The 13,630-nt window shown below is 41.9% G+C and overlaps 1 protein-coding gene across 2 annotated transcripts in view; it reads left to right on the top strand.

Annotated features, from left to right (window-relative positions):
• The window catches only part of TTC29 (tetratricopeptide repeat domain 29), a 1,168,725-nt gene that overhangs the window by 833,144 nt on the left and 321,951 nt on the right, over positions 1-13,630 (top strand). For both annotated transcript variants that reach the window (XM_086963296.1, XM_086963297.1), the window contains exon 10: positions 860-1,091. In XM_086963296.1, the coding sequence (XP_086819422.1) occupies positions 860-1,091 (232 nt within the window). The remainder of the gene's footprint in view (positions 1-859; positions 1,092-13,630) is intronic.

Below are 13,630 nucleotides of genomic sequence, written 5' to 3'. Positions count from 1 at the left end.
ACCCTTTCTGCCCAACAGTGCACTTTTCCCTCCCATGCCTCAAACGTACTTGAGAATATCAACAGTATTAATCCAGTCACAGGAGACACTGTCCTCCGATCCAAAACACTTTCGTAACTACGTTCACAGATTGCATTTTTTACTCACTAAAGCGCTATATCGATCCGCAGAAATGTTAGTGACTCTGGACTGTATTTCTTTTGTTATGTGTTATGTATGCGTGTTTAATTTGAGAATGCTGACTTCTTTTTATGGCACTCCTTCTTCAAACAACCACTACTGTTCATACTACTGATTTTGAAAAAAAACGGTCGGAGAGCAATGGGGGAAGGGTATGGTATGTCTGTGAACAAAACAGGTGATGGACCGAATGTGGATCAATGTCACACATTCACCCCAGTCAAAAGATCTGGGCCCAAATCCATCGTTTTTTTGCACTCCACACCACCCTGGGTTAGACAATGGCGATATGCAAATCAGCTCTGACCCTGTGCCCCATGGGAACAGTCCAGTCCGAACTACAAAAGCCATGTCTTCCCAGAACGGAATCAAGCATCCGAGGACCGGACCGGTTTCGAGGTAACACCTCTCATCAGCCCGGCTAGCTTGACTCCAGTGGTGTGGAGTGCCTGGGACCCACGTCTGAGCATCCCCAGCGCACTGGTATGTCTGTGAACCACAGGAGCAATAACTGCTAATTAATAGTAAGTTCAAGATGAATCATTTCTACGTTGAAAATATGTTACTTTATAGAGACGGAATGCCACCTCATGCATGCTGTTAAGCAAAATCAGTTAACCATTGATCGAAAAGGAAACTCCTTAAAACACAACGTTCTTTCTTTTCTTGTCGCCGTCAGGGAAACTACGAGAAAGCGTGTGAGTACTTCGTGCAAGCGTACGAGGCCGCCATCACCCTGACAGACCCTGCGCTGGTGGAGGAGGCCCAGGTGCACTACGGCATTGCGAAGGCTCATGCGATGATGGTGCCAGTCTGCAGCCACACGGAGGCTGCCGATCAAGCCAGCATCAAGCGGCTGGTGGCATGGAAAGAGAACAGAAGTGACGTGTTCAGTGACCCCTTTCCAGCTGGTAAGTCACTGGCTTTGAAACACATTAGTGCTGCATGGCCCTTAATAGGAAAGGCATCTTTTTCTAGCCGGTGTATATTTATTAAATGTAATCTTATTCGAGTGCCTCTTTGCAGTGTGTGTTGTTATTGTTGTTTGTATTATCTTTGTGAGGTCTATGCGCCTTTAATTTGCAATTAACTTATTACTCATGTGTACTTTGCTATAAAAAAAATAAAAAAGTCACAATTTGTGTGTAACTGCCGGTTTGGAAGGATGTGTTTTGCTGCCATAGGTATCGACTCTGTGTGGTTCCTGTATGAATAAATCCTGTAAAGCGACATCTTCAGCCCCATAGTTTCACCATAATTCATAATGTGCAATGCTTCTTTATTCACCCCATGGACGTCAATTCAACAAAATCCCAGGGGTACTGGAAGTGACATGACACACCCTTTGGCCTTCAATTTCACTTACACATACATCTTTACACATAAACACACATTCACACTCTTTCTCTCATGTAAACACACTTCCACCCGCAAGCATGCACACAGCTTAAATTTGTAAGCATGTTTTACTCACCACAGCTGACAGAGAAGGTCATATTCCAGATAATTGTACTCTATTTTTTATTAAAGTAACAGTGAAAAATGAAATATTGTTCACTATTGGAGTAATAAAAAACAAGCATTGGCATAGCCAATAGGTCTCGCCTTTGGGACCTTATAAGTGTTTAGCCAAGCAACAGTTGATGTTGTTGCACCAAGGATATTGTGCTGGATAACTAAACACTTATAAGGTTCCAAAGGCGAGACCTATTGGCTATGCCAATGCTTGTAATAGATTGGGATTGGACATGGGCAAAGTTAGAGCATGTATCAGAACAGCATGCTATTTATGGTTGTCTTTTAGGTTTTAGGGTTGTGTTTATATAGTGTAGAGTAGTGTATTTGGGTTTAGGTTAGTGGTCGTGCAGGGGTTGTCTTTTAGGTTTTAGGGTTGTGTTTATGTAGTGTGTTGTAGTGTATTTGGGGTTAGGGTAGTGGTCGTGCAGGGGTTGTCTTTTTTAGGTTTTAGGGTTATGTTTATGTAGTGTAGAGTAGTGTATTTGGGTTTAGGGTAGTGGTCGTGCAGGGGGTTGTCTTTTTTAGGTAGTGTTGTGGTGTTTGTGTAGGGTAGTGTTTTAGGGTAGTGTAGTGGTGTTGGGGTAGTGTAGGGTAATCTAGTGTATGAGGGTAAGGGTAAAAGAGTCAAAAATGCGTAGAAGTTGTAATATACAGTGAAGTAAATGCATATTTAATACTTTTAAATGTATTTGCGAACTAAAAGCATGCAGTGTTAAATCTTGCGTAGTAATGGTATTTGCGATGTAAAAACATTGTAGTGAAAACTTGCTAAGCAATGTTCTGCTAAGTAACATCATATATTCGTATCACAGCCCTTGATATGTCCACGGGCACTTCTTCAGGTTCGGCTGGGATTAAAGAAGCCGCATTACAGATTGATAGAGAATGTGTACCCTCACAGGCGTCGGCTAACTAGTAAGGTAATGTGAGAGGCTGTCTTAGGTCAAAGTTAACAATTCCATTCAGGTCTCTGCTGAAGATGCAGTGGGCCTCGTAAAGTGGAATTTCAATCCCACATTTGCCAACTTCTATGATAAAATAATTTGGAAATCACAGCTGCAGTCGCACTGATGTTTTTATGCAGATTTGAGAAGCCTTTGAACACTTATAAAATGTATTTCTGATGGCTTTGCACAGTACCATGCTGGCCTGTGGGAGGTGTTTGTACTTCAGAGTGATATGCCCACAGCGCCTGTCACTCCCAAACCCTTTCACATGATGTCTCAGTTCCTTTCTTGATACTTGCAGACATTTCTCTCTCTCTGTAGGCCTCTTATCCTTCTCTTCTGCTGCAGGAAATGAAAACAGGAGTATTATCTATGCTCCCTGCAGCAAACACAGACTTCCTTAAACTCATCCCAGAAAGTCAAAATTGTTCTCTCTCCTGCCTGCAGTATATCAACACTTGCTGTCCAGTCACGAAGACTCTTTCCAGCACTTACCAATTTGCACAGTGGTATGGACTGGGACACCTAATCCTGCCCATATCCACAGCGGTGGGTGCTGAGCCAGTTTGTCTCAACCCCCCTGCAAGAGTTCGAGAAACACTGGACTGCGGAAGCATGTTTGCTTCTGTAGCTTTTGCAGCCCAGCTCTAGAATATTTACCTGGATACTTGCTGCGGGTTCCCTTTGACCAGTACATACCGTAGGATATTCAATAACGGATTTGCATCGCCCCCTCACCTGCACTTTGAACGAGAGAGCCTCTTGACCCAGCACTGCTGACCTATTACTTTGTAGTACAGGGTTGGCACAAACTGGAGTCGAGAGGAGGCAGTTTACACATTTAGTCTGGCTTAAGTACGTTTTATGAATACGAAATCTGCTTACAGTATGCTTCATTTTTGTTATCTGAGGAGACTTCAGAATTTTGGTGGGTTTAAAAAATCCACAGAGGTAGACTTGTAAATCTACACAAATCGGAGATGTAGGAGTTTACTCCCCAGGACTGTTGTGGGAGTTAGTTTAATGGAAAATGGCATAAGAAAATGTTGCTTTTTTTCTCCAGCAGAACGATAAGTTTTCTGGTATAGCGATCACTTTCTTACACCTCCATGAAACATGGGGCTGTCTGGATTATTTAACATAGCCATACCTTTCTGGGATGCATCTGTGTGTATAAATAGGATGGAAGAAACATTGAAAGGAGTGTGGAGGCCAACGAAATTGTGTTTCACTGGCATCCAAATGATCACTTCGATGCCTTTCCTATCAGAATACCATTACTGTTTAATTGATTACCGTTTCAGTGGAAGACCCCATTTTACAAACACACAATGGCAAAGCCAATAGGTCTGTTGTTGGCCACCAGCCTTTTGGCAATTTTTTGTTTGTAATGGTTTTTGCAAAACTTTATTCTTTCGGAAAGCTGCCAGGCCCTCATCAATTTAAAAAAAAAGTATTGGCTAAAAACAAAAATGTTGTTATGGTCTCAAAAAAACATGCATTGCCATAGTGCTCCCTCACACTGAAGGGAACTACTTTGTGTGTGGTTGTGCTCCATGTGAAAGGACAGCATGCCTTAGATCATATTGAAGGCAGTCAATGGCTAAAGTGGGCTGCCATATTGCCCCTTGATGCATCCTGTAGTAGGTGGACGAGAAATGTGAATGACACAGCAACAAATAATGGATGAAGCCTGACAGAAAACCCTTATAAGCAACTATGTTTTATACACAATTTTAGTAAAATCAGAAGGTCTTGGCTAACACAGACTTAAAGAAGCCAATGGGTAGGGCATTGGCTGCCAGTCTCTTGCCTTTTATAAAGTAAGGAATAAAGGGAGGTAGGAAGAAGGGAAGGGAGGTAACAGAGAAGTAAGGAAGGAAAAGAGAAGAATGGAAACAAAAAAGGAGGAAGGGAATGACAATGAAAAGGAGAAAGAAAGAAGGAAAGATAAGGGAAAAGAAGGAGGGAAGAAATAAAAAGGGAAGCAAGGAAGCAAAAAGGGAAAGAAAGACAGAACAAAAAAGGGGACGAAGGCAGGAAGTAAAAAGGAAGGAATGAAAATGGAAAGAAGGAAGGAAAAAAGAAAAAGGAAGGAATGGCAGAAAAAGGTAAAGGAGGAAGCAAGTGGGAAAGACAGAAGGACAGTAAAAGGAAGGTAGGTAAGTAACAAGGAAGGATGCAAAAGGGAGGAAAGGTATGAAAGAAACAGTAAAGAGAGAAAACGGGAAGAAAGGAATCAAAGAAATAGGAAAAAGGGAAGGAAAGAAAGAGGAAAGAATGAAAAAAGGAAAGTGGGAAGTAAAGAAAGGAAAGAAGCAAACGTTTAAGAAAGGAAAGAAAGAGGAAAGAAGAAAAAGGGGAAAGACACAAGAAATGAAAGAAAGGCAAGAAAAGGAAAGAACAGAAATAAGAAGAGAAAGTAAAAACATTGAATACAAGAAGAAATAAGGAAAAAAGGGAATAAAGCAGGAATGAATAAAAGAAGAAAAGGGGGAAAGAGAAGGAATGAAAGAAAGCTGCAAGAACACCAAAGGGAAGAAAGACGGAATGAAGGAAGGAAAGGGAGAGGCAAGAGAGGGTATTAGAAAGAAGGAATGAAGTAGGTGTGCAAAGGTAAAGCACCCTTATAAGCTTATATTCACACTTCTTGGGAGTTGCTGGCATGGTGGAAAATGTAGTGTCCGATAAACAAAGGCCACTTCAAAAGGAATTTACAACCGCATTGGCAGGAGTCAGAGATTGATAACGCTTAACTCTGTCCTGGATTCACATTTAGGCCCTGCTATCACACCAGACTCTACAATCAAAAGCAACACTAAAGTAATAAAGTAAAAGCACAAACGAATCTATGATGGTACAACGCATGCTTTAGATCGCATTCCATTACAATACGGTTGTTAAACGGGCGCGTTGTTACAACGCAAAGCATTACATCGCATGTTGTTACAGCGACTTGCTGTACGGGGTGTGCTGGACTTAGGAATAGTATTATTTACTATTCCTACTCCAGTTTGTGCAACAGCAGGGAAGGTGTTGGATTGAAATCCAACACCATCGCGCCGCCGACAGCAAGTTGTTGCAACTTCTTGCGATGTAATGGGTCGCATTGTAACAACGCGGTAGCTGTAACAAACGTGTTGTAATAGAATGCGATCAAAAGCATGTGATGTAGACGATGCTATAGGCAAAAGCACTGGCGCTGAAGGGAGCTGCCTCATGTGCATATGTGCTTCTTATGAAGGGGCTAAAAACAGTCACTGAACATGAAGTTAGCCAGTGGCTGTAGTAGGCAGACCTATTACCCTTGGTGTATGCTGCAGCTGGTGGGGACAAAATATGAATGACACAACAGACCAATGGTATGAGATATGGCAGAAAGCTCCTTTAGGTAAGTGTATTATATATATATCATTTTATTAAAATGAAAAGGTCTTTTCTATTGCCAGGCCTAAATGGGCTTCTTTTATATATTTATAAGAAAAGTATGTATAAAACCACAAGGGAATGATAGGAAGGACAAAATGAAATAAGTAACTCACAAATAATCTAAAAACAAAGAGAGTAACTTTAATAAAGAAAATACCTTTCAAATTGTTCAAAGCATACCAAATATTACATAGATGTTATCTTTAAAGTTGTAAGCCCAGAATCATACCAGTCTATCGCTCTTCCAGAAGATTATGCGATATGCTTCTCGATTATCTACAAGCCAAAGAATGCAACACATTCATCAACACCAAGCAGTTACATCTCATTTTTTTCAAACTTAATAACTTGAATATTATTCATGGGAACCTGCGATCCCTGTGTAAAAGTCTGTGACTTCACTAGTAGTCTCTAATAATGAAAAGAAGTAGCTGCTCAACTATAATAAGTAATAACATTCGAGTAGTGGTGTCTTACTGCATCCTTCCAGAGCCAGCAGCCACGGTAAAAGGCATGTCACTGAGCTTGAAAAACACAACATAAAAACTGGCTTTTCATTCTTATGATGTTTTTCTAAAACAAGCAGAGATGAGCAGAAAAGAGTTATTTATGGCAACGTGTTGTACACTAAAGGTCATTACAGGAAAAATGGAATCTCCAGCATTTTCAACACGTTCTGAGTCTCAGTACTTTTGTAATCTGATTAAGATCACTCATTCTAATATCTTTTTGGAAAACAGTACTCATTTATGTTATAAATTTCATATTAGATTACATTTTCCATTCCAACAAACTTTATTTCAGTCAATGTAGGCCATAAAAAGTAGAATATATAAACAGTAGCAAAAAAAGACACATAACAAAACAGATACATGAAGATAAAATACAAACAAACATTTAATTATTGACAACATTAAAATTAATCACAGGGTGGGGGGGTCGAAAAATACAAAGCTTCTTCTCGACCTCCCACAACTATCACAGCATACCCTGAAGAAAGCCACACTCATCATAAAAAAAATAGCCACATATCATTTTGTATGATAAAATTTCAGTTCATCAATATTTTTAGTTTTTGTAATGTAAAAAGGGTTAAGAGTAAGTTAAGAAAGAGTTAAACATGAATAAATGCGACATAGTGTAGGAAATGGAATTTTATACTTGCAGTGGTGAGTTTAACAGCACCCTACAAATATGCCACATTCTTCATCTCTGCAGCCATACTACCTCCATCAAATGAAAAAGCAAGACACCAAGGCCCCCATTAGGATGGCGGGCGGACTTTGCCCGCCCGCCATCCTCGCGGAAAATGGGACCGCCCGCGAGCTGAGCGGCGGTCCCGCCTTGAATATCATGATGCGCCTGCCACAGTGGCGGGCGCATCATGCATTTATAACCTTGCGGCGGGCGGTGTTTACACCTGCACCCGCCATAATACTATAAATGCATGACATGCATTTGCATACACAAAGCGGCAGGCACCGCGCTGTGCCTGCCGCATTGTGTATGCAAATGCAGGGGGGTACCACAGGTACCCCCCATGTGGACCCCCCACCTCGCCTTCACCATGGGGGCCCACAGGGGCCCCCAAAGTGAAGACCACCTGCCTGCATCTCCCAAAGCCCATGCTAATATGGTTAGCGGTGTCTGATAGACCCCGCCACCATATACACCCTTTTCCGCCCCAGCCACAAGGCGACTGGGGCGGAAAAGCGGCGGACAGTGTTTCCGTCCGCGGCGGTCCCCCCCACCATAGTAATACGGGAAACGGGTGGCGGGCGGACAAGTATGTCGGGCGGATTGCCACCGCCCGCATGGCGGTCGCGATCTGCCCGACATCCTAATGGGCCCCCAAGTATTTAAAAGGATGTCGGAAGGGTGATGGTGTGATCATGTATAGTGAGGAATAAAATACTCTCTGCTATGCATTTTAGAGCTATTACAATTCAACTCAGATTTATATATAGGATCTCTGCCTTTGGCATCTTTCCTCTATATTTTCACACAACTCCTTAGTGACTTCCTACAAATACCTTATTGATAATATTTACTATATTTTTTTAAGGTATTCAAATTTTAATTGGAAATGCTGGATAAGTATACCCTTTCACGGGTGCATTGTAAACAAATAGCACACATATTTTTACTTCTACTGCTCAAATAATTGCTACCAGTCAGAGGCCCTGGGTAGTTTATCAAGACTGCTTAGAGCTCATAGTACAGATAAACTGCACTTTTAGGCACTTAGATCAAATAAATCAAGACCCATGTCTTGGAACTCCACAGAAATCAATACATTCTCACAACCACATTTTGGAACAGCCTTCAGCTCCTCTCAGTCCTAGGATCAGCCTTCAACTGCTGCCAGGAGAGAGCAGTGTTGGCACTATCCTGAGCAGAGCAAGTAAAGGTAGTACATTAATACATGTAGTTGGTCAGAGGAACAGTAACATGAGAAAGAACAAATCAGACTGGATTAAGTAACAACACATTGCAAGAGCATCATTGAGCGTTAGGTAAAAACAACTGTAACTCATTGATTTCAGGACTATTTTCACAGGTAACTGTTCAGGAGCAACCCTTTGACTTCTCTTTTGAATGTGGCAAGAGGCTCTAGGCTGGTTACACATGCATGTGCGGGCTGAGCGAATCAGGCTACCATCTGTCTTAGCCGGTGTCTGCGTATAGGTAGCCTGTCACAGAAGGGAACCTTCAGGGATTGGCTCTGGCATGATTTAAATCTTATAATGTGAGTGGACATGCATAATGTACATATGTAATTATTACTTCTTGGAGTGCAGGTGTACCGCGAACCGGAGGGCATATTGGATGGTAATCTACTCTGAACGATCGTGTCCCTCAGATCACAAGTGGGCTTTTGGACCGTGTTGCCCCTGTCAGAGGCCAGCTATTTGGCATTTGCCAACTTGGTTATGCTCCCTCATCTATTATACAATTTACCAACTGTGGGGCCATCTCAGGTGTTCTGCACGTTACATTCCTTCTTATAGCTCATATCTGATGCAGAGGCTGTTGCAGACTTAGCCTGGCTAAGCTGAAATTACCAACAGATGGGGGGGCATGGGCGCTCCAGACCTGAATGCCTATTGTATAGTGGGACAGCTACAAGGTCTGGCATATTGACTGGCAGGTCACAACCTGGAGGTAATCGGGTACACCACCAGCATGCTCCGCAGAGGACAGCTGCACAAACTACTTTCTCCGGTCTTTTCTCTGCCCACTGTGGGATCCCTTTTACTATGCATAGCTCTCTCTTACTGGAAACTTGCCATAAGATACACAGCATCACCAGTGCCCTATCCCCTTAATTTTCCCATATGCCCCTACCAACTCCCTTGGGCACCTTGACAGCTGGGATGTTTCGTCCCTGGTAGCAGGGAGGTGTGCTGTGTGTTGGTTCACTCGTTGTAGATGGTTTTCTATTGCCACACCCTGATTTTCCGCAGGCTCACGGGTTTGCAAGAGACGCTGTTTTTAGCGCGTGTTCATATTCTTGGCTATGTCTGCCAGTATTGGGTGCCGGATGGAATGGAACCGGGGACGCATGAGTTGTGATAGGCTCTGCACACTATGGGTCACGGCAGACACCTAATCAGATGGCTGACCCATGGACTCATCTTAGACTGCCACTCGATTCTCTTAATCGCAGCTGGGAGGAAGATATTAACAGGGAGATTATGGATAAGGAATGGACCTTGCTCTTCAAATACCCCAAAAAGATTTCTCATAATTCACTTTTTAAATGTATGCAATTTTCTATATTCCACAGTGCCGCCCATTAAATTAATGTGATGTTTCCCATGGCCTCCTCTGGTTGCCTCAGAATCATCTGTACACTGGTGAGATCAGAAAAATTCACATCTCATATTGGATCCAAATAGTATTGATTAGGTAATGGCAGTAGAAGAAGTTATGAAAGTGTGAGAGAAGATAATGAAGACATTTTACAATGTTTTCCGTAAAAAGATTGGAACTTTGAGTGGATTTGAACATAGGATCATGTTAAAAGAGGGTGCTGTGTCTAAAATACACAAAGCAAGGAATATTACGATTTCATTCAGGAATGAAGTGACAAATAAATTGGACAAAATGATAGCTGCAGATCTAATTGAGACTATTGAGGCTTCAGCATGGATTTCACCTTTAGCGGTAGTATGCTGTCTGTAATGTGAGTTGAGGCTGTGTGTTGATCTGTGCCATTTAAACTATAACATTATTGTGGATCAATTTCTATTACCTAGAGTTAATGAAGTGATGTCTTTGTTAATAGGTGCTAGGTAGTTCTCCACTCTTGATTTATCTGGAGCATACCACCAGAATTCATCATCTGATGAATGCAAGGAATTCATTTCTTTTGCCACATGAATTGGATGCTTCTACTTTAAATGCATTGTATGAGATGTAGATCTCATACCTATATTATGGGCCTGCCCCTTACTGGCAGCTTATTGGTCGGACATAGGGACAACACTATTGGACCTGGCAGGTGTGGGTCGCTGTTGTATGCTAGAACTGTGCATACTATGCTTATATCCCAGACCTAAGAGTACCAAGGTGACTTCTCAGTTTGTAGACTTAGCTTTGCTGTTAGAGAAACTGTGGTTGACAAGACACTGGAAATCCCTGCAGGTCCCCACTGTTGCTCAGTGGCGGTACGAGGTTGCACACTATGGACTGGCCGAGAGTAGGGCAATTCAACAGAAGGAATATAGAGGGTTGCATAAAAACACCGATATCGCTAGAATGGGATGCCCTACTGGAAGCATTTCAGGTGCAGTACAGTGAGGATGACAGTGAGCACTAGCGCCACACAAGGTCCACCTACCTGCGCAGTTTGTCTGCAAGGGGGGCGATCTGTCTCCAGCCGTGATCCCTATTTCCTCGGCCAAGCGCACTTGCTTTTACCCACATTTCAGGTGAGATTAGTTACTAGCTCCGACGTCACACTGAATCATGCTGTTCAGAGCAATAGCAGCCCCCTTAAATATCTCACACAATCTAAGGGATTCATGCTAACCATGACCTCACATCATTACATTAATGTTTGCTTGCTGCCAGGTACTTGTTGGGGGGAGATAATGGGGTGGGGGTAGGTTTAAAATTGCAGGACATGTATACCAAGGTGGGAAAGGGTTACTGTTCAATTAATGATATGTGAAATGTAATGCTTAGAGGGCTTTGCCACGTGTTATCACACCCCCGTGTATGTTGCCATGGATTGTATGCTCAAATAAAATGCAATAAAGCTTGTGTTAAAAATTGTAAGGATTACTAAAAAAATATGTGTGCTTTTCTGATATGCCATTATTAGCAAAATATGTGCTACAGCACAGTTTTGCCCTACATACGCCTAGAGAGACATGTACTCTGAGTGTACTTCCACTGTCACCTTCATCCTAGCTGCACTACTTATGGCACATGGAGAAATATCATATTTCCCTGACTCAGCTCATAAACAGTTTCCAGGTCTTTGTCCCCCTTACTGGACTAGGTTAATTACTCTTTTGGTCAACAGGAGGATCAAAGGCCTTCCCAAACAATATAATCATTTGTCATTGCTTGGCCCAGTTCCTGGGAAAGAAAGGTGTGGGGAGAAATTCTGCATGTGTTAATTAACTCCTCGCACTGCACCTGGCTGGGGTAAGCCCAGCTCACAAAAAACAAAGTAGGAAGGCCAGATCTCTGGAGTCAAACACAGCTCTTTGAAATGTTGGTGAGAAGAGATCAGCCAGCTATGTCAGTTAAGGACAGGGCTGAAGCTCGCATGGAAAGTCTTTTCATAGACCACTTTAACCCGTCATGCTGAAACATACTAGAATGCTATGCAGGTGGGTTGGTGTGGGGTGGAGTGGAATGACAATGTGGCACTTTAACATTGGGCAGAGGAGCCCCTTCTCTTGAACTTTCTACCCACACTTAAAAGTTCCTGCATAGGGAGAGACAGTTGAGAACTCACTGGACCTGGGAGCGACAATGTAAGCGGAATGCCCAGATGGTAGGAGAAGCCACCTAGCTTCAACGCAAGGATGGACTGTAGGACTTCAACTCGAACTAACACCCAGGGATTAAAAGTGTTCCTCCTGAGCCAGTGGTGGTGGCCCCCTTACACCTTCTTATGGATAATAGAGGGACGTTCCACTGGCATTGAGAATGTATTGCTGACATAATTTGCATTTCTTAAACCTGAAAAGGTTGGCAACCCATTCATAGTAGACTTAGACATTTAATTTCTGTCTTTGTCATTTACAACATCATTATCCAAACTGGCCTACGTTCAACCAACAGATACACCAGGCGCAGAACATTTAGCTATTGTTTTTAAGTTCCACACTTTTGCATCATTAGTTACCGCCTTAATCCCTTCCATTTTTTCATAGAACTGACTTTCCCTTTTGGAAATGCACCTGATTTTTTACTCAAGCCCACTGACCAATTGCAATCCCACAATCCTTTGTATAATGCTTAGTATCATTCATAGTTTCCCTTTTAACCAGTGTAGATTCTATTCAGTCACAAACTTTATCCTCCAACCAAGGTAACACACTGGTCCTAAACAACCACAGTGGATAATATATTTGGTCCTTGGGTTTCTACCCTGCATTAGTACAAATGGGAAATAACCCATTGCTTCAGAGATGGACACTCAATACGTCCACATTGTCTTCTTCAATTGTACCTCCCATTCACGATTACTCTTAATGGCCAATTGGATGGTGTTCTTAATAACTTTGTTAAAATCTCAACTTTACCATGCTATTAGGATTATATGATGAAGTGGTACTGTGTATTATTCCCAACCTCTCAGAATATTAATGTGCCTTGTTGGAAACAAACTGCACCCCATTATCACGTATCAAATTTGATGGGATACCCCCGGTAAAAATGTTTAATCTTAAAAAAATTAGAATAGTTAGTATCCACTTTCTCCACCACCTTGATAATAGGCAATCTAAAAAACATGACAATTAACACAATTACAAATGTGTGTGTTATTCCAATTGGACCCATTATATCAATTGCTACAGTCTACCATGGGGACTCTAGAATGGGTAACATGCCCATGGGAGGTTTCAATGTTATTACCGTTTTATCAGCATTTTCACAAATTGAACACTTATGCAGAAATCTCTCAATATTAATATCCATGCCCCGCCATCTCACTTTCAATATCCATGTTCAGCCACCAAAATGAAGCTTTCACCATTTGTTTAGTTCTCACATTTCCTAAATGACCCTTGTGAAATAAATGTATAATCAATTTACGCAAAGTATCGGCAGGAACTACTCTATCACCTCTCCAATATTATCCATCTTCTCACATAGTTCAGATCTTATCTCCTAAAATGGTTTAAGTTTGGCATATAACTCCTGTTTGTTTGGCCATCCTTTACTGGTATATGTTCTAAAACCTGTAATGACAATTTCTTCTTATATTCGTGTGCTCATTGATCCTACACACAAAGTAATGCTATCTTGCATATACAATTTGATTCTACTTCCAAATTTCATCTTCACACATTTCTAGTTTTTGGCAT

The sequence above is a fragment of the Lissotriton vulgaris genome, chromosome 3_1, assembly GCF_964263255.1.
Source record: "Lissotriton vulgaris chromosome 3_1, aLisVul1.2, whole genome shotgun sequence".
Taxonomy (NCBI): domain Eukaryota; kingdom Metazoa; phylum Chordata; class Amphibia; order Caudata; family Salamandridae; genus Lissotriton; species Lissotriton vulgaris.
The sequence above is the reverse complement of the archived record's forward strand: the minus strand, read 5'-3'. Positions and strand labels throughout refer to the sequence as shown.